The sequence below is a fragment of the Xiphophorus hellerii genome, chromosome 3, assembly GCF_003331165.1.
Source record: "Xiphophorus hellerii strain 12219 chromosome 3, Xiphophorus_hellerii-4.1, whole genome shotgun sequence".
NCBI classification, from domain to species: Eukaryota; Metazoa; Chordata; class Actinopteri; order Cyprinodontiformes; family Poeciliidae; genus Xiphophorus; species Xiphophorus hellerii.
Window position 1 is genome coordinate 33,873,615 of NC_045674.1, and position 27,110 is coordinate 33,900,724.

Consider the following 27,110-nt stretch of genomic DNA (forward strand, 5'->3'; position numbering starts at 1 on the left):
AAGTTTTAGCATCCTTTGTAATTTACTAGAAACACTTAAAGGGATCCCTGATTAGTTGTAACAGTAGATTTTATTTTTGAAATATTTATTTTACATTTAAAAAGTTTATTTTTTAAATTTCATCCAACAGTGACACAGTGTGGCATTATCTAAAATTACCAGTCTAACGTAATATGATAAACAATAACTCGGTTAAAGTTAGCCTTCCTGTGTTTACTCTGTACCTTCCAGTACAGAACAGAACCAACCGGGTCGTCAACCCAGCATGCATTGCACAGGTGAAAAAATGGTGACCTCTATGGGTGAAAATATAATGAAAAATATTACATTTTTGAAGTAATGATGAATCGTTACATATCACAAACGGCAATAGAAAAAGTGCAACATATTTAGGTCAACATTTTCAACTAATCTTGGATTCCTTTAAAATACATGCAAATAACCTGATTTTAAAAGGATTCAATATTTTGTATAGTTATGCACTCTTAAAAGATAACTACCATAGACTAAAAACAGGACATCATGAAAGTAAGACTGCAAAAAATCAAACTGTTTATTTAGAAAGTTTAAAATTGGACATACATTTTGTAGTATATCAATTATATTATATAAAAAATCATTTGCATTCATGGAGTCCTTTCAGCAGATAATGTTCTGGAGTTGAAGATTCTTATCTGTGAAAACAAAGCAAGCAGAAAAGAAGGCTGATCATAGAGAACAAGTCCTTACCAGGATCACTTCCTAAGTACTTTGCACTAAAATTGGTTCAAATTTAGTTTCCATGACTCCGATTCTGTCGACATGCTGTGCTTTGTGTTTGAAACACATCTCACCTGCTTCTCTTCAGGAGACAACACGCCTTGTACTGCTATGAGCTGGTACTGTTTGTGCTTTAGATTTCTGGGGAACTTCCTGACAAACTGAACAGCAGTCAGGCGCGTCTCCCTGCTCAGCAGCTTCCTGGTGTCAGATGATGAAGAGCCAGGATCCAAAAGCAGGAGGCACAGGCTGCCATTCTTCCTCTGTTCCAAACCAACTACTGTTCGGCTGTGACCTAAAGGAGAGGACACAGGGATTAAAATGTGCCACATGCTGGTCTACTGCATGTGGCTACTGCATGTGGCCACAGCTACATGCAGTAGCATGTGGCCACAGTAGCCACACTGCATGTGTGGCTACTGTGCAATATGAACTGTTCATATTGCAGTTCATAAACTGCAATATGAACAGAGAGTATCCAGTATAGCACATATTCAAGAGACATGGACATCACATCATACAATATAGAATAGAAGTACTTTATTCATCCCAGCAGGGAAATTACTTCACAGTTACAGCATAGAGACAAGACACAATAACAACTACCACTGAGTAGTAGTTGTAGATAAAATAAAAAATAAAATATAAAATGCTATAAATTGTAAAAATATGAATGCTGTTAATATAAAAGCAACTTAAGAGCAGTCCTTGCAAAGATTCAAAAAAAAAATGCAGATATGTATATGTAAATATATGTACAGCAGTGTGCCACAGTGCAGTTGTGCAAAATTGGACTGATTAGTGCAGAACAATGATTTAGCTTTTATTGTACAGTGAGATGGCATGTGGCAGGAAGGATTTCCTGTATCTGTCCCTACGACAGCGGAGCTGGAGCAGTCTATGTGAGAAGGTGCTCCGCTGTCTGTCCCAGTGTTGTATAGTAACGAAGTAAAAATACTTCACTACTTTACTTAAGTATATTTTGGAGTACTTCATACTTTCCTCGAGTATGAAAATTTTTGATGACTTTCACTTTTACTTCACTATATTTCCGAACTTAATTGCGTACTTTTACTCCGATACATTTTCAATGTGTGGTTTAGTTACTCGTTACAAAAAAGCGAGAGAGAGAAACAAAGTGTTTTGACCCCACCTACTGATTAGCAAGTAGGCTACCGAACAAAGTCCGTAGCCTGCTTGCCTGGGCTTGTTCATCACCTCCAATAGGATACACCTGTTTCGCTTCTCCCATTGTTGGGGAAATCAGAACACAGAAGAGTGCTGCCCGCACTGACGCGGCTCAGGGATTACGTGACACGCAGCGCCGTGCCCTATAATGCACTGTAAGCTATGTAATGTGTTTGAGGCAGTTGACCAAAATCCCGGACAATTTTTAAATTCCCCCCGGACATCTTTTTAGGTCTGAAAAGTAGGACATGTCCGGGAAAAAGGGGACGTCTGGTCACCCTAGTTCAATGGGGGACAGAAGCCATAGCGATAGCAATTTAGACTAAATTTAACGAATATAGGAAAGGCATGCAAGTTCAAAACCACAAACAATTAACATGTGCTACTCTTTAAAACTGGAACAATTTATTAGCAGGTTTAATTTTGCCTGCACTTGGTTGTGTACATTATTTTAAGTGTATTTGACAAGTTTACCAAAATATAAGAAATGTCATTCACACTTGCCTTGTTTTACTTTTTACTTGTACTTTTCATTACATTACTTGAGTACATCCATTTTTACAGTAATTTCCATACTTAAGTACAAGACGTTTCAGATACTTTAAGACTTTTACTCAAGTAACATTTCAGTCAGTGACTTCGACTTTTACCAAAGTCGTATTTTGGAGAGGTACTTGTACTTTTACTTGACTCTGAGATTTCAGTACTTTATACAACACTGGTCTGTCCACTATGTGGTGGAGAGGGTGCTGTTTATTGTCCATAATAGACAGAACCTTCTTCAGTGTCCTCCTCTCCACCACAGTTTCCAGGGACTCCAGCCTTAGTCCCAGGATTAGAAGCCATGAAAAAAAAACTGAATGACCTCTGGGAACATTTGATGACTACATTGCACACACTGCATATAAGTTATAGTTTCTAGGGAGGATTAGACATGAAAATGATAATGCAACCTACTAAGCTATTTAGGTATATGCATGTGTCCTGGGTAATCTAATATTAAGTCAAGTCTAGTTGCACATTCCAGCAACAAGGCAATTCAAAGTGCTTTACATGATAAAAACACACCATTTACAAAAAAGACACATTACATTACAGTACCAGAATAAAGATAAGTAATGAAAAGTTGTAATCCATACAAGAATTAAACTGTTTTCCATTTATTAGTCAAAGGTAACTGAACCAGTGGCACTTTGGCCTTGATCTAAAGGAACTCTGTGTTTCAGCTGTTTTGCAATTTTCTCGAAGTTTGTTCCAGATTAGAGGAGCTTAGAAGCTGAATATTGCTTCGCCATGTTTGGTTCTCATTCTGGGAATGAAGAGTAAACTAGAACCAGAAGACCTTAGAGGACTGGAAGGTTGACACAATAACAACAGGTCTGCTGGGCTGGTCAGTAATTTGCAAACTAAGTATTTTAAAGTCTATTCTCTGAGCTACAGGGAGCCAGTGTATTGACTTTAGAACTGGTGTAATGTGCTCCATCTTTCTGGTTTTAGTAGAACACGAACAGCAGCATTCTGGATCAGCTGCAGCTGGAGGATTGATTTTTTTAGGCAGACCTGAGAAGACAGTGTTGCAGTAATCAGACAGTGTTGCAGTAATCAATAAATTTAAAGATAAACACACGGATGAGTTTCTCTAGATCTTGCTGAGACTTAAGTCCTCTCATCCTGGGAATGTTCTTCAGGTGATAGAAGGCCGATTTTGTAACTGTCTTTATGTGGTTCAGAAAGTTCAGGTCAGAGTCCATCACTACTCCCAGGTTCCAAGCCTGATCTCTTGTTTCTAGCTAATAACTGAAGCTGTGCATTGACTCTACATCACCCCTCTTTAGGTACAAAGATATCCTCAGTTGTTTTTCTGTTCTGCTGGAGAACGTTATGGCACATCCTCACATGTATCTGTTCAGTGCTTGGGTGAGTTCGAAGTCACCTGGTGACATTTGCCCCTTTTCCACTGGCTCGGCCCGGCTCTACTTGACTCGTTTTCAGAGCTTTTCCACCGTCTTTTTTTTTAGGCTGGCCCTGCTTTTCAGGTCCTTGCTTTGGTGGGTGAAGCAAGCTTCGCTTCTGTTCACTGATTGGCTGTCGGCGTCATCGGACGGCGCAGCAAAGAGAGAAGAAAAACAAAGGCGCAACGTTTCAAACTCGCTGCAACACGGAAGTGATGGAAGATACAAACAAGCGGTGAACTAAAAGATGCCGGTCTTGTGCGAAACCCTGTTCCCCTGTGAAAATCTGTTCCCTCTGTGTCGGGAGCGCGCACTGCAGCCAGAGAGGCGGATCTGGCAGATCTGACCATTTTCACGGCGCTTCTGATCGATTTCTCGGTAAAACAACTCATATGATTATGTCAAGGTTGCAACATTCAGTTTAATCGGCAGCTGTTGTTTAAAAAAGAAGCAATAACAAAATTGTAAAATAAATAAATAAATGAGGTCTTAGGCTTTTTGTGTTATTATTCTAAACGCCAAGACAATCGGTCTTTTTCCAATTTTTGTCACTTAAGCCTGACAAATAAAAGTCAGTCACCAAACACAGGTTTCCAACACGTTGTGTGTATTTATAATTTTTCATTGCTGATATAAGAGGATGGAAACTGGCTGATAGCAGGGCACAAAGATTAAGACTTCCTGAATAGCTGTCCGAAATAACCTATGCTTTGTAGGGGGAACGGATTATTTCAGGCAGCTAAAATATATGGTTCCTCCCTCATAACTTTGTCAAATAAATAGCAAATGTTTTCAAACTTACAAGATTTATTGTTGATGAAGAGAGGAATAAACACAGTTAGACTTGTTGGTAAATTAATTTGTTCCCATTTCATGGAGGGGGAACAAATTATTGCAGGCAGCTGAACTATCCATTCTCTTCTCTCCTCCCCCATAACTTTGGGAAATAAACAGCAACTGTTTCCAAATTCTCAAAAATTGTTATGTGTGATAGCATGTAGTATACTACAAATTTCCTTAATCCAGTAATCTGTGATATTTTACATTAGAACGGGATTTACCAGAAAGTCTACACTCTCATCTTTTCAGGAAGTCTTCATCTTTGTGAAAAGGCCCTGAAGACCTCATTTATTTATTTATTTTACAATTTTGTTATTGCTTCTTTTTTAAGCAACAGCTGCCGATTAAACTGAATGTTGCAACCTTGACATGATCATACGAGTTGTTTTACCGAGAAATCGATCCGAAGCGCCTTGAAAATGGTCAGATCTGCCAGATCCGCCTCTCTGGCTGCAGTGCGCGCTCCCGACACAGAGGGAACAGATTTTTACAGAGGGAACAGAATTTCACACAAGACCGGGTTTTCTTCGGCATATAGATATTAAATAAGGGGGTCCCAGGATTGAACCTTGAGGCAGCCCACATGTGACTTCTGTCTTCTCTGATGACAAGTTACCTTTTGACTCAAAGAAGTCCCTGTTCTTTAGGTCAAACTGGAACCAAGAGCGTGCTGAACTCCTCAAAATTATAGATTCTGCTCTCTGACAAAAAACACAGCAGCTGGAAGTGGAAGTTGTGTCCCTTCTAAACAAACACACCCACAAAATTATGATCCTTCAAACAATAGTTTTGCATGAAAAAAGAGACGAAAAGTTTGACAAGGGATCTGTATCGAGGAGGGATGTGATTTTCGTCACAAAACCACGACAGTCAGAACCAATTATGGCACTTCAGCTTGATTATGCAGAGTCGCTAAGTAACCTCATATTATTTTAAAAGTTCATGTGAGGGTCCTCCATCTGGAAGGTTGAATTGTTTCAAAGCCATATTAGGCTATGATCTGCAGCAATCAGTATGAGGGTACAGAACAACGTGCTTGGATTCTGAGACAAACGTCAGAAAAATGTTCATCTTAACAAGATCAATCAGCTCATCAATCAGAAACATACGCTCATGCATCGTGTACCTTGATGTTGTAGGTAAAGTGGGGGTAGGTGGGTCAGGATGAGTCGGGGGGACAGACTGCTGCTCTTACTGGACTGACAGAAGTACTGCTTGACCCAGTCAAACAAATGGGGATGGGTATTCTTGCTGCCAGTTGGCTGGTGGAAATCTATGATGCGAGCACTGCAGAAAAATCAGAGAATGTTACTAGACTTTTTTTTGTACTCTATAAGGCTACAGCTGGCGATCAAACACAAAGGACTTCATTTTCAGCTTTAAAAAATAATGACATCCATCCCATCCTCCCTCCATCATCTTCCATTTATTCAATGATGGAGGGACATTGACATTGACCAATGCCCTGAAGGGACATTTGTGTCATGGCAACATGAATGCAGCATGTCACCATGACAGCCCCACAATTCCAGTGCAACTAGCCCTAGTGCCTGGCTGCTGGGAAGCAGAGGACATAGGAACAGTAAGAAGATCCTTAATGTGCACATCCATCGCCCAGCAATATTTTCTATCTGGGGCCACAGACAATTAAAATATGCCTCATTGCTTTTCACACAGCTCAGTAAGCACAACCTACATTTTCAGCTTTGTATCAAACTAAATGCACTTTAACAAAATGTCAACTCTTTGAATCTGGAACACTGTAAAGGTGCATAAAAATCATTCTACAGCAATGTCACACCATGCAGCAAGAGATTACTTCAGAACAGTAGCAACAACACAGAGAAGCTTTCCCACCTGATTCCAAGTGAGGTGAGGAGGACGTATATCTCTGTGGCTCCAATCCAAGCCTGGGTTCTCTGCAGCCGCTTACTGAAGTGTGATGCTCCTTGGGGATCAAGCCCTTCCTTCCAGGCTTCTTCAATCATTCTCTGCACCCGAGGAATACAAGGTATTGTCTTTTCTGATGGAGAAGGAAAATGCAAGGTGAACAAAACTGGAATCTATATCACTGCCAGTAAAAATAATATATTATAATTCATTAAGTTAACGTTAGGTTCCTTTGGCGTATAAAACAGCAGAAAGAGGCTTCCTGTTTTAACAGCTCTACCGTGTTGATAACAGTCAGGTCATAAGTCTCCCAACTGTACAAAACTGGGCATTAACAACAAATCCACATCTGTTTAAATGAGCAAGTATAAATATCTCATTCATTGTGAAGTAATGTTAGCAATTGGCATCAAGATATGCATGTAATTCTGACAAGCACTACAATATGTCAAGCAGGTGTTTTAAAATAGGATTTGTAAAAAAAAAAAAAAAAAAGGTAATTTACATATACAGTTTTAAGGGTCAAGAGTGGTTATTATCAAACTGATTTAATAGTTTCCAGGCTTTAAAACCCTGTAAACACCTGAGAACAACCACCACATGTCACATTAACCATATTGGTTGTACTTCCAAAAGGAAAGTATTTGTCTCTCTGCACACATTTTCAGTCTGAAAGCAGGACTTCATGTCTTTCTTCTCAAAACTTCTGCTCTCCTTAAAATATTCACTGTGCTTTCTCAAACCTTTCTCCTCGCGCTCAAAACTTTTCTATGTTCAGATCAAATCTCCGCTTGCAAACCTCTCTGCTGACTTACGAATTATTTTGAATCCCCCTTTAGAGGCAAATGCTCAATACATGAGTCTTCAACAAGAGGACTGATTTCTTCTCTAAACACATCCTGTTCATATTTTTTTATTAGGAAAAAAGAGGCATTACAACAGGAATCCTTCCTACTTATGACACACAGGCCAGTTTCTCCATGACAGATCCAGATGAAGGAACTCAATTTCAAACAAAGTGTTGTGTGTACCGATGAAACTATGCATATAGTCCACCTGCTATGAGATTAGATTTTTTACATATATACACTGCTCAAAAATATAAAGGGAACACTCAAATAACACATCCTAGATCTGAATGAAAGAAATATTCTCATTGAATACTTTGTTCTGTACAAAGTTGAATGTGCTGACAACAAAATCACACAAAAATCATCAATGGAAATCAAATTTATTAACCAATGGAGGCCTGGATTTGGAGCCACACACAAAATTAAAGTGAAATAACACTACACGCTGATCCAACTTTAATGTAATGTCCTTAAAACAAGTCAAAATGAGGCTCAGTATTGTGTGTGGCCTCCACGTGCCTGTATGACCTCCCTACAACGCCTGGGCATGCTCCTGATGAGGTGGCGGATGGTCTCCTGAGGGATCTCCTCCCAGACCTGGACTAAAGCATCCGCCAACTCCTGGACAGTCTGTGGTGCAACGTGACGTTGGTGGATGGAGCGAGACATGATGTCCCAGATGTGCTCAATCGGATTCAGGTCTGGGGAACGGGCTGGCCAGTCCATAGATTCAATGCCTTCATCTTGCAGGAACTGCTGACACACTCCAGCAACATGAGGTCTAGCATTGTCCTGCATTAGGAGGAACCCAGGGCCAACCGCACCAGCATATGGTCTCACAAGGGGTCTGAGGATCTCATCTCGGTACCTAATGGCAGTCAGGCTACCTCTGGCGAGCACATGGAGGGCTGTGCGGCCCTCCAAAGAAATGCCACCCCACACCATTACTGACCCACTGCCAAACCGGTCATGCTGAAGGATGTTGCAGGCAGCAGACCGCTCTCCACGGCGTCTCCAGACTCTGTCACGTCTGTCACATGTGCTCAGTGTGAACCTGCTTTCATCTGTGAAGAGCACAAGGTGCCAGTGGCGAATTTGCCAATCCTGGTGGCATTTGCCAAGCGTCCTGCACGGTGTTGGGCTGTGAGCACAACCCCCATCTGTGGACGTCGGGCCCTCATACCATCCTCGTGGAGTCGGTTTCTAACCGTTTGTGCAGACACATGCACATTTGTGGCCTGCTGGAGGTCATTTTGCAGGGCTCTGGCAGTGCTCCTCCTGTTCCTTCTTGCACAAAGGCGGAGGTAGCGGTCCTGCTGCTGGGTTGTTGCCCTCCTACGGCCTCCTCCACGTCTCCTGGTGTACTGGCCTGTCTCCTGGTAGCGCCTCCAACCTCTGGACACTACGCTGACAGACACAGCAAACCTTCTTGCCACAGCTCGCATTGATGTGCCATCCTGGATGAGCTGCACTACCTGAGCCACTTGTGTGGGTTGTGGAGTCCGTCTCATGCTACCACGAGTGTGAAAGCACCACCAACATTCAAAACTGACCAAAACATCAGCCAGACAGCATAGGTACTGAGAAGTGGTCTGTGGTCCCAACTGCAGAACCACTCCTTTATTGAGTGTGTCTTGCTAATTGCCAATAATTTCCACCTGTTGTCTATTCCATTTGCACAACAGCAGGTGAAATTGATTGTCAATCAGTGTTGCTTCCTAAGTGGACAGTTTGATTTCACAGAAGTTTGATTTACTTGGAGTTATATTGTGTTGCTTAAGTGTTCCCTTTATTTTTTTGAGCAGTGTATATAAAATATATACAAACAAAGTGAAAACATAAATAAAATAAAAACTAGGAAAAATAAAGAGAAGAGAGGGAACAAAGGAGGGGGCTTTGGAGGACCCTCTCAATCCAGGAGCAGAGAGGGTCTTTTTAAAGATCAGGCTCTAAGTACAGAGTCAAAGTAGTCGCAAAGTGGCTTAAGAACAAGATCAATGTTTTGGGGTGGCCATTGCAAAGGTGTGATCTCATCCTATAGAAGTTTATAGAGAAACTCTTTGACCTAGATTTTAGTTAGCAATTTCACAGTAAAGGGGCTAAATAAATAATTAGACTTTTAGGATTTTTGTAATTCTCCCACTTAATTATTTTCCACTACATTGTGTTCATCTCTCACATTAAATTTCCCAGAAAATTATTGGATCTTCAGGTTGAAATTACCACTACCTGGTGGTGAGTTGGCTCCGGTGGTGGGGGAGGAAGCCGGTCAGGCCTGGCAGGCCCAAACGTGTTACCTCTCCTTGGGCTGCCACCTTATCGTGGTGGAGGGGTTTGAGTGTCCCAATGATCCTAGGAGCTATGCTGTCTGGGGCTTCATGCCCCTGGTAGGGTCACCCAAGGCAGACAGGTCCTAGGTGAGGGACCAGACAAAGCGCAGCCCGAAGACCCCAATGATGAATAAAAACATTGGACTTGGCGTTCCCTCGCCCGGACGCGGGTCACCGGGGCCCCACTCTGGAGCCAGGCCTGGAGGGGGGGCACGATGGCGAGCGCCTGGTGGCCGGGCTTTTACCCATGGAGCCCGGCCGGGCTCAGCCCGAAGAGGAAACATGGGCCCCCCCCTCCCATGGGCCCACCACCCGTGAGAGGGGCCAAAGGGGTCGGGTGCAGTGTGTGATGGGTGGCGGCAGAGGGAGGGGACCCTGGCGGTCCGATCCTCGGTTGCAGAAGCTGGCTCTTGGGACGTGGAATGTCACCTCTCTGGTGGGGAAGGAGCCGGAGCTAGTGTGTGAGGTCGAGAGGTTCCGGCTAGAAATAGTCGGTCTCACCTCAACGCATGGCTCTGGTTCTGGAACCAGCCTCCTTGAGAGGGGCTGGACATACTTCCACCCTGGAGTTGCCCAAGGTGAGAGGCGTCGGGCAGGAGTGGGCATACTTGTTGCTCCCCATCTCGGCGCCTGTGCGTTGGGGTTTACTCCGGTGAACGAGAGGGTAGCCTCCCTCCGCCTACGGGTGGGGGGACGGGTCCTGACTGTAGTTTGTGCTTACGGACCAAACGACAGTTCAGATTACCCACCCTTTTTGGAGTCCTTAGAGGGGGTACTGGAGAGTGCTCCTCCTGGGGACTCCCTGGTTCTGCTGGGGGACTTCAACGCTGACGTGGGCAATGACAGTGAGACCTGGAGGGGCATGGTTGGGAGGAACGGCCCCCCCGATCTGAACTCGAGCGGTGTTCTGTTGTTGGACTTCTGTGCTCGTCATGGATTGTCCATAACGAACACCATGTTCAGGCATAAGGGTGTCCATATGTGCACTTGGCATCAGGACACCCTAGGCCGCAGTTCGATGATCGACTTTGTCATTGTTTCATCGGATCTGCGGCCGTATGTCTTGGACACTCGGGTGAAGAGAGGTGCGGAGCTGTCCACTGACCACTACCTGGTGGTGAGTTGGCTCCGGTGGTGGGGGAGGAAGCCGGTCAGGCCTGGCAGGCCCAAACGTGTTGTGAGGGTCTGCTGGGAACGTCTGGCGGAATCCCCTGTGAGACGGAGCTTTAACTCCCATCTCCGGCAAAACTTCGAACACGTCCCGGAGGAGGTGGGGGACATGGAGTCTGAGTGGACTGTGTTCCGTGCCTCCATTGTCGAGGCGGAAGATCGGAGCTGTGGCCGCAAGGTTGTCGGTGCCTGTCGCTGCGGCAACCCTCGAACCCGTTGGTGGACACCTTCGGTGAGGGTTGCAGTCAGGCTGAAGAAAGAGTCCTACCGGGCCTTTTTGGCCTGTGGGACTCCGGAAGCAGCTGATGGGTACTGGCAGGCGAAGCGGGATGCGGCTCGGGTGGTTGCTGAGGCAAAAACTCGGGCGTGGGAAGAGTTTGGAGAGGCCATGGAGAAAGACTTCCGTACGGCTTCGAGGCGATTCTGGTCCACCATCCGGCGTCTCAGGGGGGGGAAGCAGTATGGCACCAACACTGCTTATAGTAGGGATGGTGTGCTGCTGACCTCTACTCGGGACGTTGTGGGCCGGTGGGCAGAGTACTTCGAAGACCTCCTCAATCCCACCAACATGCCTTGCATTGAAGAAGCTGAGCCTGGGGACTCTGGGTTGGGCTCTCCAATCTCTGGGGACGAGGTCGCCGAGGTGGTTGAGAAGCTCCTCGGTGGCAAGGCTCCGGGGGTGGATGAGATCCGCCCGGAGTTCCTTAAGGCTCTGGATGTTGCAGGGTTGTGTTGGCTGACGCGACTCTGCAATATTGCATGGACATCGGGGGGAGTTCCCCTGGATTGGCAGATCGGGATGGTGGTCCCCCTGTTCAAAAAGGGGGACCGGAGGGTGTGCTCTAATTATAGAGGGGTCACACTCTTAAGTCTCCCTGGCAAGGTCTATTCAGGGGTCCTGGAGAGGAGGGTCCGTCGGATAGTCGAACCTCGGATTCAGGAAGAGCAGTGTGGTTTTCGTCCTGGTCGTGGAACACTGGACCAGCTCTACACCCTCGGCAGGGTCCTGGAGGGTGCATGGGAGTTCGCCCAACCAGTCTACATGTGTTTTGTGGACTTGGAGAAGGCGTTCGACCGTGTCCCTCGGGGAGCCCTGTGGGGGGTTCTCCGGGAGTATGGGGTACCGGGCCCTTTGATACGGGCTGTCAGGTCCCTGTATGACCGGTGTCAGAGCCTGGTCCGCATTGCCGGCAGTAAGTCGGGCTCGTTTCCGGTGAGAGTTGGACTCTGCCAGGGCTGCCCTTTGTCACCGATTCTGTTCATCACTTTCATGGACAGAATTTCTAGGCGCAGCCAAGGTGTTGAGGGGATCCAATTTGGTGGCCTTAGGATCTCATCTCTGCTTTTTGCAGACGATGTGGTCCTACTGGCCTCATCAGGTCATGATCTGCAGCTCTCGCTGGAGCGGTTCGCAGCCTAGTGTGAAGCGGCCGGGATGGGGATCAGTCCCTCCAAATCCGAGGCCATGGTCTTGAGCCGGAAAAGGGTAGAGTGCCTTCTCTGGGTCAGGGGGGGTGTCCTGCCCCAGGTGGAGGAGTTCAAGTATCTCGGGATCTTGTTCACGAATGGGGGAAGAAGGGAGTGGGAGATCGACAGGCGGATTGGCCCAGCGTCTGCCGTCAAGCGGGCGCTGTACCGGTCCGTTGTGGTGAAGAGAGAGCTGAGCCATAAAGCGAAGCTCTCGATTTACCGGTCGATCTACGTTCCCACCCTCATCTATGGTCATGAGCTTTGGGCCATGACCGAAAGAACGAGATCGCGGATACAAGCGGCCGAAATGGGTTTTCTCCGTAGGGTGGCTGGGCTCTCCCTTAGAGATAGGGTGAGAAGCTCAGTCATCCGGGAGGGACTCAGAGTAGAGCCGCTGCTCCTTCACATCGAGAGGAGCCAGTTGAGGTGGCTCGGGCATCTGGTCAGGATGCCTCCTGGACGCCTCCCTGGTGAGGTGTTCAGGGCACGTCCCACCGGGAGGAGGCCCCGGGGAAGACCCAGGACACGCTGGAGGGACTATGTCTCTCGGCTGGCCTGGGAACGCCTCGGGATTCCCCCGGAAGAGCTAGAAGAAGTGGCCGGGGAGAGGGAAGTCTGGGCCTCCCTTCTGAAGCTGCTACCCCCGCGACCCGACCTCGGATAAGCGGAAGAAGATGGATGGATGGATGGAGGTTGAAATTAGACAAAGTGTCAAAATTATAATTTTTGTCAGCTATTTTTGTGGCCTGCATTTGTCAGTTATCAGAAAGAACAGTGAGTTGTGAGAACGGGGGAAGACATGCGACAAAGGTCACCAAGGTCGTCAAGCCCACACTTGAACTTGCTACAGCCACATCAAGGACTAAGGCCTCCTTTTCTATGGTTCGTGCTTTACCCCTGTGCCACTGCTATTCCTCTAAAATTTGAGAGGCATGGATACTCCTGATCCTTTTAGAGACAGTCATAAGGTAACTTGTTGTGCACCTTGTAGAACTGAAGAATATGCCTCTATTCTGTGCAGGGATGACAGGAGCATCTGGAAATTTCTGTATCCACAGCCCCAGCCCTTATCGCCTGCAGATGAGCTGTAGTGGTCAGTGTCAACAGCCAGCCACACATGAACACTGTCTCTGCATTCAGTTTGGTAATAATCTTCCAATGCCCTGATGACCCCTGGGAAAAAGTGATGAGAGGGTTAATGGTTCAGGTGTTGGGAACAACATAAAAGGCAACAGCAAACCTTAAAAAGCTACATACTGTAGTTATAAACAGCACCATTCATTCAGCACAATTAATAAGCACTACTATTTTTATTTTTCCAACATTCAATACACTGTTCATACTTCCTTGCACCACAGTCTTCAATAGGTAAAAAACAAACATTTCATTATGTAAATCTGTTTCAGAGAATATTATTTGCACACATATTTAGTTTCTGGGTAACTAATAACACATACTGTATTGTTCTTTAAAAGTAAAAATTCAACACTATGATAGCAGCGCTATAATGAGGTACTCAACAACTTAGGATATGAATGAAGAAGAAGCTAGTTAGAAAACAGTTCCTAGCATACAGTATATAACATACGCTGCATAAACAACGCAGCATAAATATGGTTGAACATTGCAAATAAATTCAATGTGGAGTATGTCCATAGTTGCTTTTAAGAATTGTCATGAGATGTGCATGATAATAGGTTTAAAGAAGATACACAAGGTGTTCCATCAGGAGGCTGGACTAAAGGACCTCTATCAGTGAGGTAAGTTATTTTCAGCTGATTTTGTCCATCGTAACAAGAAAAATGTTTGGTCTGTTCATCTGTGCTGTGAGGACGTTTTGTCTGATGATGGAGCTGATTATCTACTTCTAACAGGGACATTTTGTGAACTTATTGATGTTGTCTTTCTGGGAAAAAAGTGATAGAGCTTGTTATTGTTCATATGATGTTTTTCTGAATTAATATAAAAAATATAAAACCTGCTGAAGAAAAACATTGAAGTAGTGGAACTCCTGGACTGTCTAATGCAAAATACAAATATGCACTATGCTTCATTAGACAGAATGAGCAAACCATGAGGGCTGATTCCTTGGCAAAAAAGCTTATAGGGTAAGGATACAAAAACCTTTTGGAAAGAGGTTAAAACTATCAATAACAGTAAATCCTCTCTCCCTTTCACTGTCGATGGTGTTTCTGGGGTGAACATGATTGTGAATTTTTGGCAACACCACTACAGCAAGTTATTCACCTGTGTACAGAGTGAACCCTTCCAGGTTGACAAGGTTAGTACTGTAGAAACTATCAAAACACACGAGGTCTATCAAGCAATTAAAGAACTGTCTGTAAATAAATCTATAGTTATGGATCTTATTTCAGTGGAACATCTCAAATTTGCAAGTTCAAGGGTCGTCCCTCTTCTTGCCTTGTGTTTCACTGGTTTTATTATGCATGGTTTTATTCCTGAATCCTTAATGAATGTTCTTCTACTTCCTGTGATTAAAAACAAAGCTGGTAAAATTGGCAGCTCTGATAACTATAGACCTATAGCCCTAGCTAGTACACTGTCTAAAGTCTTTGAACTAATTCTTTTGCCAAAATTTGCAAAGATAGTTATGTCTAAAGACAATCAATTTGGGTTCAAGTCCAAACATGGCACTGATATGTGTATATATGGCCTAATATATGTGTATATATGAATAATTATAACAAACTTTCTACGGTTTTTCAGTGTTTTTTAGATGCTGCACAGTGGTGCAGTTGGTAGAGCTGTTGTTCTTTCTGCACAGAGTTTGAACGTTCTCCCTGTGCATGGTGAGTTCTCTCCGGGTTCTCCGACTTCCTTCGGAAGTCCAAAAACATGACTTCCGAAGTCATGTTTTTGACTTCGGAAGTCAAAAACTTCCAAAAACATGACTGTCAGGTTAATTGGTCTCTCTAAATTCTCCCTAGGTGTGAGTGTGTGTGTGTGCATGGTTGTTTGTCCTGTCTGTCTCTGTGTTGTCCTGCGACAGACTGGCGATTTGTCCAGGTGACCTTGCCTCTCGCCCGGAACGTTAGCTGGAGAGGCAGCAGCATCTCCTGACAACCTCTAAGAGAGAAGGGTGTACAGAAAATGGATGGATGGATGTCTAAAAGAAACATACCCTGGGTTCTGCTTGAGCCATCATCGACCCCTGAGGCCAGAGACTCCATCATATCAGCTTTCTTCAGATGAAAATCGACTGGCGCCAGATGGCCGCTGGCCACAGCTCTCTCCATGCTCCTCTCCATCTGGCGGCGGTAACCTCCTCTGCCATCCAAACCAAACTGCCTCTGAACATCAAGAAAATGGTGCTTAAAATCAGAAACGTTTATCTTTTAAAGTTCTTCTTTGCTACGTTAGATATTTTAAACTAATAAAAAAAATTAATTAACATCCCAAATAGCAAGTGAATTCAATGAATTATGGTAAAAAATGGTTGAATTCATGGTTAAGGTCGATGACTGACGGTGGGATCAACCATCAAACGATCATCCAATTCTAGCCAATTAACTAATGTAGGAAAGATGTCATAGAATCAATGTTTTATGAGCAATTTCTAATGATTGAAATGACAACAACTGGTCAATGTTGAATCAATGTATTCTGTTTGTCAGACCAATCCCCTCCCATCTTCCTCTTGGAGCTCTGGGTGGGAGATTTTTATTAAAACATGGGGTTTATCACATTTTAAACCACACAGCCCCTTTGCTGCTGGATTGTCTTATATGACGTCATAATATGACAATATAGGATTGCCAGGCATCCCACCAGTATCAGTCATGCAAAGTTTGGTGCAGCTTGGTCAAAACATTTGGAATCTAAAAGCAAACGTATGGCAACGGCGTTACATTTCACTTCGCCACACCGCCATTGAAAAGTCTTGGCACTTTAAAGCAAATGAGACCAACTTCCTATCTGTCATCCAACACAGAATTACCTTGAGTAGGTCAAGAGAGCCATAGATGGAACTTTCCAAGGAAAAAAACAGCACTTCCTGTTCTGAGGGGGCGGGGCTTAGATCACGTCATAATATGACAATATAAGATTGTCAGGCATCACACCAGGATCAGTCATGCCAAGTTTGGTGCAGCTCGGTCAAAATATGTGGAATCTAGAGGCAAACGTATACCAACGGCGTGACAGGTCACTTCGCCACGCCGAAGTGACCTGTAACGCCACCTGCTTCATCGCAGCTGGTCAGGGCTGGAATTCACAACACACCAACATGTCTTCTGTGTCCGGACACAGTTTCATGTTGATTAGGTCAAAGGGGTAAGATAGCGACCGTTCACAGTAAAACATGACACTTCCTGTTCTCAGGGGTCGTGGCCTAAGTGCTGTCATCATTTGACCATTGGGTATTGTAGGACACCCGATGATGATCAATAACTGAAAGATTAGTGGGTCTGTGTGTTTCTGTGTAGGATATATAACAGTTTCGTGTTTCATGGCGAGTAGGTGAACTTTGACCCCTGGCAACCCCCCTTCAGCATGCTCAAACACACACCGTTTTGATAACTTTGAATCGGACATGCCTTATGATCAGACTGACTGAGTTTGAAGTCGATCAATCGAAATCCCTAGGAGGAGTTCGATCAAATACGAAGGCTGTAAACGTCAAAATCTGGGACAAAATCGGACCTTCAATCCAAAATGGCCGACTTCCTGTTGGGTATAGACCATGGCTCTAAGAGACGTTTTTGTACGCCCTGACAAGATACACATGTGTACCAAGTTTTGTAATTCTAAGTTAAAGCATGGCTTGGGGCTGATCATTTAAAATATTCTAGGGGGCGCTGTAGAGAAATTAGGCCACGCCCACCAAATTTTGTTATGGATTCCTGTCGGCGGGAGGATGAGGATCCATCCTAGTGAGTTTGGAGCAGCTCGGCCCGAAATTGTGGAATTCAGAGCCAAACGTATGGCAACGGCGTTACAGGTCACTTCGCCACGCCCACCTGCTCCATCGAAGCCGGTCGGGGTTGGAATCCACAACACACCAACATGTCTTCTGCCTCTGGACACAGTTTCATGTTGATTAGGTCAAAGGAATAAGATAGCGACCGTTCACAGTAAAACATGACACTTCCTGTTGTCAGGGGGCGTGGCTTAAGTGATGTCATCATTTCACCACAGGGTACTTTAGGACACCCGATGACGATCAATCACTAAAAGTTTGGTCCCTCTATGTGTTTTTGTATAGGAAATATAACAGTTTCGTGTTTCATGGCGAGTAGGTGAACTTCGACACCTGGTAACCCCCCTTCAACATGCTCAAAAACTCACCATTTTGATAACTTTGAATCAGACATGCCTTATGATCAGACTGACCGAGTTTGAAGCCGATCAATCGAAATCCCTAGAAGGAGTTCGATCAAATACGAAGGCTGTAAACGTCAAAATCGGGGTCAAAATCGGACCTTCAATCCAAAATGGCCGACTTCCTGTGATAGTTGCCTTATAACATTAAAGGTAAGTTCTGAGTGTTTTGATGAGCTCTACAAGTGTACCAAATTTCACGTCTCTACGATGAAGTACGTTCATACCATTGTGTCTTCTGAAAATTGCTAGGTGGCGCCGTTGAGCCATTTTTTTTGCGATTTTTGCGACGACCTTAAAATACGAAATTTTTAAACCGCCTATATGCTTCCGCCAAGTTTGGTGAGTTTTTGAATGTGATAAAGCCCCCAAAAAGGTGCCCAAAGAGGGGGGCAGATACAATAGGCCTTCGCAGCGCTTTGCTGCTCGGGCTTAATAATATAGTGTACAAGAATATAACAGAAAACACTGTGCAGTTTTTAGAAATAGGCATAGGACTCATAATCCAAAGGGTGTGTAACTGAGTTGGATCATGTTTTTAATATATTAGTTTGACATATTCAGACCTATCAGTGAAGACAGAACATGCATGAGGAATCCAACCTGCAGCTTCTTGAACTCCTGTCTCTCCAGCTGGGCCTCCTCCTGTTTTCTCTTTAGCTCCTCTTTGTGTTGAAGCTCTTTTGCCAGCGTTAGGTCGGAGTGAGGACTTCCTGCAGCAACACATTTAACTTTTGTTTTTACACATACATCTTAAAAATATGCTGGATTGCTAATACAGTAAATCCAGATAGTTATTACTGTCATTTTAGCAGCCTTATAATGCCAGTGTCCTTTCAGGATGTTTCCTGTGTCCCTCTCATGTAAAGAAGTCCATCCTTTTCTAAACTTTCTCAGTGAAGTACCTGGTACCAAGACACCAGTATGAATTGGACCTAAATAAATCATGTGCTGCATAATCTCAGAGACTGTGTTGCTAATTAGACAGCACAGTCACCTGTCAGCTGAGTGAGGAGTAAATCTATGTGAGCACGTTCTTGAGAGGCCTCTGTGCTGAAACATGCTAACCCACAACGTCCTGCACATCCAAAGGTGTAGTCCAGCACTGACAGCAGAACTGAGTCCCTTCAGTCATCATTTGTTATTGATGACTAAAACCATGAAGGACAGAATTACAGAGAACAAAGAATAGGCCTGTCGCCATAAACGATAAATCAATTAATCGTACGATAAATTAAAACTATCGACGTCATTTTAATTATCGGCATTATCGTCTCTTCCGGCCTTTTTCTCTTTCTGTTAATGACACTGAATGAAAAAGGGCTAAACTCCGGTGCTCTCCACTGACTCCTCCCTTCCTCATTTCCTTAGTGTAAAGCCCAGCGCACACGACACGATCTTAGAGCTGTCGGCCGATTGTCGGCCCATTTTCAAAACCTGACAGACCACACATTAGCCGACAGAGATCCTAGGTATAATGGTTCGTTCCTGCCGTGTGGTGTCCAACAATTGGCACAAAATAATGGCTACAAGTCCAGTGAACTAATTTTAAAACCAGGCATTAATCAATGCTTTACTACAATCTACCTGCAATGCATGTGGCTAGTGTCAGCGTAAAGTCCTGACTGAATGAAAATCATTAGAACCTATTTACGTCACGTTAACGAAGAACAGCTGAAAAGTTACCGGGTTTATCAACTGCGGTAGCAATTTCGCTCCAACTCCTCCCCTTGTCATTTCTATATTCTTTGCATGTTGAATAAACATTAATGTTGTTTCCACATATCATCTCCGATGTCCGCTGGACTTCGGGTTGCGCCGTGTCAGCTGTTTGGGATTCCCCGACGTAATTTCCCCTCAGAAAACATAGAGGAGAATCCGCGCTTTCTGATTGGCTGCCTGTCACATTCAACAGGCAGCGTTAAGCTCCCAGTCAGGGAAAACCCCTGATTTAGATCGGAGCGACAACGACGATCTACCGTAACACACCACACAATCTTAGAAAGACCAACGTTTTAAGATTGTTGTAAAGGGAAAAATAGGAGCAAAAAATCATGTAGTGTGAACTATTGCATCAGGTAGTCGATGTGCCCATTTCTCTATTTAAATCTAATTATTACTGAAGGGCAACATAATATACACACTTCATAATCTGCACTCTTTTGGTTGAATGCAGTATTTATTTCCACTTTGGCTGTATGTTGTTTAGTTTTTTTTTTCAAGTGAGTTTTTTGTTAATGGAGACTAAAAATCCATTTTATTTTTGTTTTTGGTTGTTTTGTTTATTTTGTTTATCAGCTCAAGTGTTTAGTGTTCTTTTGAAAATAAAGTGTATCAATCTTTGGCAAGAAATTGCCTGCATTATTACGTCATTTCCATTAAATCAGTGTAAAAAGGTCTTCAAACAATATTATCGTTTATCGCAATAATTTTTGAGACAATTAATCGCTCAGCAAAATTTGCTATCGTGACAGGCCTAACAAAGAAACTGCTTTAAAAACTGAATCCCAGAATGTACAGCACTAACTCACTTTCAGTTTCTAGAAAGGAGTGTTGGTGTGGTTTATGTTTTAAAAGGTGGATCATAGTGCCATTTTATAGAGCAAGCAAGTAACTATGTTACCTTCAGTTGTTATAAAAATGCTGTATATGGTATATAAAACATAACTTAAAAGAAATTTGACTTTACACAGCTCCTGCTCTTTCCGACATTCCACCTTCAGCATGTCATCACCACAATATGGGTTGCTGGGAGTGCTCAGTTGGTAAAGCTGGTAAAGCACCATGTGCAGAGGCTGTAGTTCTTGACGTGGTTGTCCAGGGTTTTGTATTTTGTCTTATGTTTAATAGTTGACTGTATTGGTCCCCAATTGTGTTGATGAAGTGAATATGACAAATAATTTTGGTTTTGTTACTTGGAATGTTAAAAATCTGAACCATCCTGTAAAAAGGAGGAAAGCTTTCACATCTTAAAAGTTTGGAGGTAGTTTTACAGGGTTTTCTCCAGGAAACTCATCTTAAAAACCCAAAATATCTGCGCTTCAAATGTGGGTGGGTGAGGCAGCTTTTCCACTCGGCCTTTCAGGGCAAAAATGGACCCTTTACACCGTCTTCTTCAGTATTAGATTCCAATGGGTGTTTTTTTATTTATAGTAAAAGGTAAACTATATAACAACAATGTCAAATTAGCTAATGTAAATGCTCTAAATTTTGACAACCCCAATTCTTCTCAATTCTTTTTTTGACGACCCCCAATTCCTTGTTTAAACTCGCATCAGCTCATTATGGGTGGGGATTCCAATCTGACCCTGGATTGGTTCGATCGTCAGTGAGACTAGGTTATACCACTTCTAAATCAGCGTCCTATTTACAGTCTTTTCTTGCAGAATATGGTATTCAGGTATTTGGCTGTTTTACACCCAAACTATAGACAATATTCCTTTTTTTCTTATGCTCACCAAAGTAACAGTAGAATTGATTTTTTTTTTTATAGACAATAAACTTATTGCAGATGCCCAATCATGTGAATATCATACCATAGTAATATCTGACTGGTGCTTAAACCTCACATACCTGAAGCGATGGCTCCCAGGAGGCACTGGAGGTTTAATTCTTTTACTATCTGATGAAAACTTAATAAAAGTTTTGTCATACCAAATCTACCTGTTCCTGGATGTCAGTGTGACCTCTGAAGTTTCTATTTCAACTGTATGGGAGGTGCTTGAGGCATACCTACAGGTCCAGGGAATATCTTTTGTTGCCAAAAAGAAAAAGAACATTGTGGCCAAACAACTGGACTTAGAAATGGGATTTTTCTATACAGAAAAATCTGTATGTCTATAAATCATTTTGGAGTATTGAAAAGAAGTGCTGAGGTATTCCAGATTTCAACGAAATAACGCCTTTGCCACTTTGGCACAAGTACGTTCAGAGGATAATAGACTCTGAACAAAAATCAGATGACCCAGCTTTCCACCAGCATTCAAACACACCACTTATGCACGAATATGAGGCTCTCTGGAAGCAAAAAATTAGTCTCAAAAATCCACAGTTTTCTCTGTGTGTATCAGGTGACTTGTGCATACTTATTTAATATTTGTAGGCGTAGGAGGTTTGAATTTGTAATTATCATATTTAGTTAAAAAAATCCAAATCTGTGTGTGGAGAAATTTTATGTTTGTAGAAATTGTAATTGTGTCCGTGTACTTTTATTTTGTGTTTGGAATTTCTTAATATTTGTGTATGCATTTGACCACACATTTACAAGTAACCTGAGTTACACACTTTTTTTTCCATTTTATTTTTTTTCTGTTTACCACTCATGTTTCACACATGCAGTGTTCCAAAGTTTCACACTTGTTCCATTTCCTCCCCGTGTTTCTTTCAAATGCCTATTTTAAAAAACTTGATTCTATTATATTAACACGTTTGGAATGGAAAGAAGCCACGCTTGTGAAAAGACCATCTTCAAAAATCAAAACAAGATGGTGGAGTGGCCCTTCCAAATTATAGGCACTATCATCGGGCAACTAATTTGTGATGTCTGTCATTCTGGACATATTATTACTTTGATAAAAGAGGCCCTATTTGTGTTGAAATGGAGAAACAGGTTTGTGACTCATTTTCTATCTTCAGTAGTCGGAGCATCTGTACCTTTTTCCATGAACTGGACAATCACTATTCCAGTTCAGAATTTACTCACAATTTAGGAAATACTTTTTTCTTTGAAATATGAGCCTTTCCAATGCAATACCATCCAATGTTTTTTTTCCCTCCTCGATGGTAGATGCCACTTTTAATATTTGGTTCAAAAAGGGCAAAAATGTGTCTGTTTTGCACAGCTGTCTTCCAAATTCAATCTCCCCACATCTCATTTTTTTAGATACCTCCAAGCCAGGCATTATGTTTCAGGCTCTTATTGTTCCCAGGTAAACCAACTAACAGTATAACTGACAAATTGATATCATTTAATTCAACTAAGAAAGGACCGATTTCTGCCATTTAGAGACTCATCTCACATTTCCTGTCATCACAATCTTCAATAACTGTGAAGAATCTGAATTCATCTGAGTTACAACATCTAACTTCCTTCTGGGATCAATTAAATATTTTTGAATTGAACTCAATGAGTATACACACTCCTCACCTGATTGGTCCCTGGACAGTTCATGGTCAAAGTGTAGTTCTACATGTTCCTGCAGACAGAAGCTGTTGCTGTAGACAGCTGAGCACATTGGGCACTGGAATGACCTCTCTCCTAAAAAAACAGGCAGAAATAAACCAAATCAAACATGTCCCAGTTAATACAATAGTTTTATAGTTTTAGCTCAACTGATGAGAAAAGAGAGGAAAAATAAAAACCATCATCATGCAGTAAAGTTTCTACCTCTATACATGGTTGACTGGGTTAAGTATTATCTTCAATAGTTTAAATGGAAGAAATTATCCATCCACTGTCCAGTCTGAGTCACGTTGACAAAAACTAATTGATGATCAATGCACCAAAACCTAAACGTACGGCTGTAGTGTTTTCTCAAAGGCTGGTTTCAGAAGAGCACCGATGAGATAAATACATTTGAAAATATGATTTAATTAAATTATGTAGGATTAGCAGAGGAATTCACCTCCTAAGTAACTTGTGTAATAAAATATTCCATTCAATAGAGCTGTGTTTGTTTGTGTTGGGTTATGACTGTATACGCTGATCCATGTACTGCAACAAATATGCTAACCAGAGGTGGGTAACTAAATGCATTTACTTAAATTTACTTTATTGTCGTTGCACAAAGAAACGACAGTGAATTTTGCAACAAAATCTAATTGCTTAGCTTCCAGAGTATACAGAAAAAAATACTGAAAAACTGCGACTATAAACACTTATACATCTATAAAGATGAAGGGCTATGAGTTTTTCCACTCAGCCTGGCCTCCAGAATTCCCTGGCCTCCTTGTTTCTATTAACGTTGTTAACGTTTACAACTCCGGCGCTTCTTTCAGCGTCCGACCATAGTCCATGCAGATCCCAGTGGTTCTAACAAATCCGGTGGAAGTCACTCACCTGTCAACACGACATCAATAATTGTGGAGTGGTTTTGCACCTCCAGCAAAACCACTTGTCCGTTTGTTAAGAGAGGTGAGAGCAGTTGCATCCGTGTGCACCGCCATGGAAAACCAACAAGTGAGTAGTTAAATAAATAAAGAAAATGATTGAATAATTAATTAAGTATCTAAATTAAGTTGTCAAATTTTCAGCAAATTTATAGCAAATCAGCCCTTCAACATGGGCAACATTTCCGGTTGCCAAGAGAGCTGAAAGCTGCTGCATCCGTCCGAGCCGCCATGGTAACCCTTCGGTCTGAACTGAAGTAGCAAACATTTCAATAAGTGTGGAAAGTCACTTCATCAAGCAAATGATTGATGAAGCAACACATCATCAATCTAATCAAGCTAAAACCTGATATTTATTTATTTACTTATTTATTCTTAATATCCCAGTTTGTTCTGTGTTTGCTGCTATTTTTTTTATTTGTTTGTGCACATTATTAGAGTCAGCAATTCTGATTCTATTAAGGTTGGCTGGGAAAAAGGGAAAGTGTGTGTTTGTAAAAAAAATATATAGACTGTTTTTGGGACATTGAGAGAGACAGCTGGTTGATGCCGATGCCACAGAGAGAACTTCTCAGATGCAAAGCTGAATATTATTTTCAATACATGGCAGCAACAGGGAAATCTGAGATGTAGAACAATTACCTGAGTGCTGTTCCAAAAGATGCAGCTCAACATGTTCCTGCAGGAGGAAGTCGCAACTGAAGACCAGTGGACACATAGGGCAGGAGAACAGCTTCTCTATAATACAAATAAAGCAACTATTCAATTTTATACAAAAGTGGAATTTAAAAAATAATCATAAAAATTAGAGTTACCTGCTGATAAAGGCTGGGTTTGGTGAAGTTCATCTTTCAGGACATTCACATTATTTTGGTCTGAGATTTCAGCAACCTGTGTTTTTGAGGCTGCAGTGGAGTTTGCATAGTCTCCAGGTGATGAATACTGATGCTCTGTGTTAACAGCAGAGGCAAAGTTAGATGTAAGCCGTCCTGCTTGATCAACAGCTCTTAGGGACTGACAGGTTTGGGACTCCTTGGCTTCACTTCTACTTGCTTTTGTCCTGTCAGATAAAGCTGAACCACATGGGTGGTGAGTTGGGTCTTGGATTATTTGCTGCTCTCCAGGATGTGCAGATGTAATGTGGAAATAGAGCCCAGCATTATCAACTCCTGACAGAGTACGGAGGGGACAGTGCAGATCATTTTCTAGGTGGCAAAGAAAGAGATGTGTCTTCATGTCTTCCTCCAACAATATCTCCTCACCACAGATTTCACAAGTCAGCATAGCTAGAGTCTGCAAACACAGAAGCACAATATCTAGTCCAAACCTTTGGAAAGGTGAACCAATTAGTGTGTTTAGATTTACTGCCACATCATGATAAAATGTAGTCAACAACAAAGCTCATTCTAAAATATGTCACAAAGTTAATCAGTAAGATGATTAACTACTACAAGAAAGTAGAAAATAAATAGAATTTGCAGTAATGCTGCAAAATATATTGATTTTCAGTCCCCATAGCAATAGCAATGTCTGTGATACTGCAATTGCCAAACACTGCCTGGATATCATACACTGGGTGCAGGCTAGCTTCACTGAATAAATCTCCATGGTAATTTATATGTTACCTCTTTTGTGAAACTGAGTCGAGGATCAGATATCCAGAAGATCCCAGCTTAACCGTTATCCTGGTTTTGTGAAACAGCCTTCTGAGGAAACTCATTCTCCATAAAATGTTTGCCTCAAGTCAAACTTTGGTCAATAAGTAACAGTAAAATGCTTCATGGAAAAATTCATGCCGTTTTGCATAGAATAGCCAACCATGTACAAGTCATTGATCATGTCTAGATTGAGAAAGAAACTGTCTTCTATTAACACAATGCCATGCAGTTTGTGTTCGTCCACCTCATCTTGCCAGTTTTTCCTGATATGTTAACAGAAGTTTCTTTCCCACTTTAATAAAAATTTCAAATGAATGATAAAATGTGTTTATAAGAATGTACAACACCAACAATACTGACTGGAATACTGTGCATTCTAATCATTTCTGTAAAATAGGAATAAAACCATACCACAGAGTAATAAACTTACATGAATCCCAAAAAAAACTAGGGATAACTGGGAACAATTTTTATTCAATATAAAATCTGTCGTCCATCCATCCATTTTCTTAGTAGGCCTACATCGCAGGGCAACACAGAAACAGACAGGACAAACAACCACTCACACACACTCTCACACCTAAGGAGAATTTGGAAAAAACAATCAACCTAACAGTCATGTTTTTGGACTGTGGAGGGACGCCGGAGAACATGCAAACTCCATGCAACTCCCCGGGCCGGGAATCGAACCCAGGACCTTCTTGGTGAAACATTGCTACGAACACCACTGTACATCCCTTGAAATCTGTCGTGTTATTGCTATTTTAAGATACATATGCCTGACGTTTGTAGCAACTCACCCCATGCTTTAGGAAGGAAGGTCACCAGCCCGTTACAAGATGGCAGCTATATTGACGTATCAATTAAAAACGCGGCAGCAGTCAAGGTGAAGTTTATGTGCACAAACATGCAGTGGAGCGCTCTCTAATGTTTTCACTAAACAGTGAAAACGCACCAGACACGTGATCGTGGGTAGAAAAATTTGGGAAGGCCTTTTTGAATTTAAGGTGAAGAGTTTAAATCTACGGTAGCCGTGACGGTAACTGCCAGTAGCCGACGCTATCGGATGTCAAAACCTGTTAATCGGTAACAATGTGAAACTTTTCCCGCTGCTTTTCTTAGTACAGTGCTGAATCCACCTGAAGCAGACTCACGTGTGCACTGATCCAGGCGAGGTTCCTGATCTACAGATGTTTTAAGATGAATCTGACGATACAATATTATCCAGCAGAATTGCTACTTTTGCTTTTTCTTCTTCTTCTTCTTCTTCTTCTTCTTCTATTCTTAAGTCGGTTGGCAAACAACTTCAGGTGCTGTACCGCCACCTTCCACATTGGAGTACTTGTACTTCTTCTTCTTCTATAGATTTTAACGGGAGCTGGCATCCATTATTGTTGCACTACTGCCATCTATTGGATCCTAATAGCTATACCTCAAATTCTCATAACGATCCCAGTATTTTTTTTAAAAACGACAAATCTTCTTTTTCTCCTCAATACTACGGAGCCCTCGAGAGGAAATGGAGAAAAAAATTCTTTTGCGTTTCCTCGCAAT

At 42.6% G+C, this 27,110-nt stretch overlaps 1 protein-coding gene across 6 annotated transcripts; it reads right to left on the bottom strand.

Moving 5' to 3' along the window:
• Positions 1–529: 529 nt before the first annotated feature.
• On the bottom strand, positions 530–26,856 carry zufsp (zinc finger containing ubiquitin peptidase 1). 6 transcript variants are annotated; one of them, XM_032558733.1, is made up of 12 exons: positions 26,711–26,856; positions 25,524–25,601; positions 24,714–25,191; positions 24,541–24,636; positions 22,937–23,047; positions 18,394–18,503; positions 15,593–15,761; positions 13,435–13,623; positions 6,597–6,762; positions 5,866–6,026; positions 834–1,054; positions 530–674 (listed from the first exon to the last, which is right to left on the bottom strand). In XM_032558733.1, exons 3-12 carry the CDS (start codon positions 25,180–25,182, stop codon positions 627–629), a joined length of 1,740 nt encoding a protein of 579 aa, XP_032414624.1. In that variant the 5' UTR covers positions 25,183–25,191; positions 25,524–25,601; positions 26,711–26,856; the 3' UTR covers positions 530–626. The 6 variants fall into 6 exon arrangements, with proteins under 6 accessions (XP_032414624.1, XP_032414625.1, XP_032414621.1 ...); XM_032558734.1 differs by lacking the exon at positions 25,524–25,601 and having other exon boundaries at positions 24,714–24,814; positions 25,049–25,191; positions 26,711–26,854; XM_032558730.1 differs by lacking the exon at positions 25,524–25,601 and having other exon boundaries at positions 26,357–26,856.
• Positions 26,857–27,110: the final 254 nt, after the last annotated feature.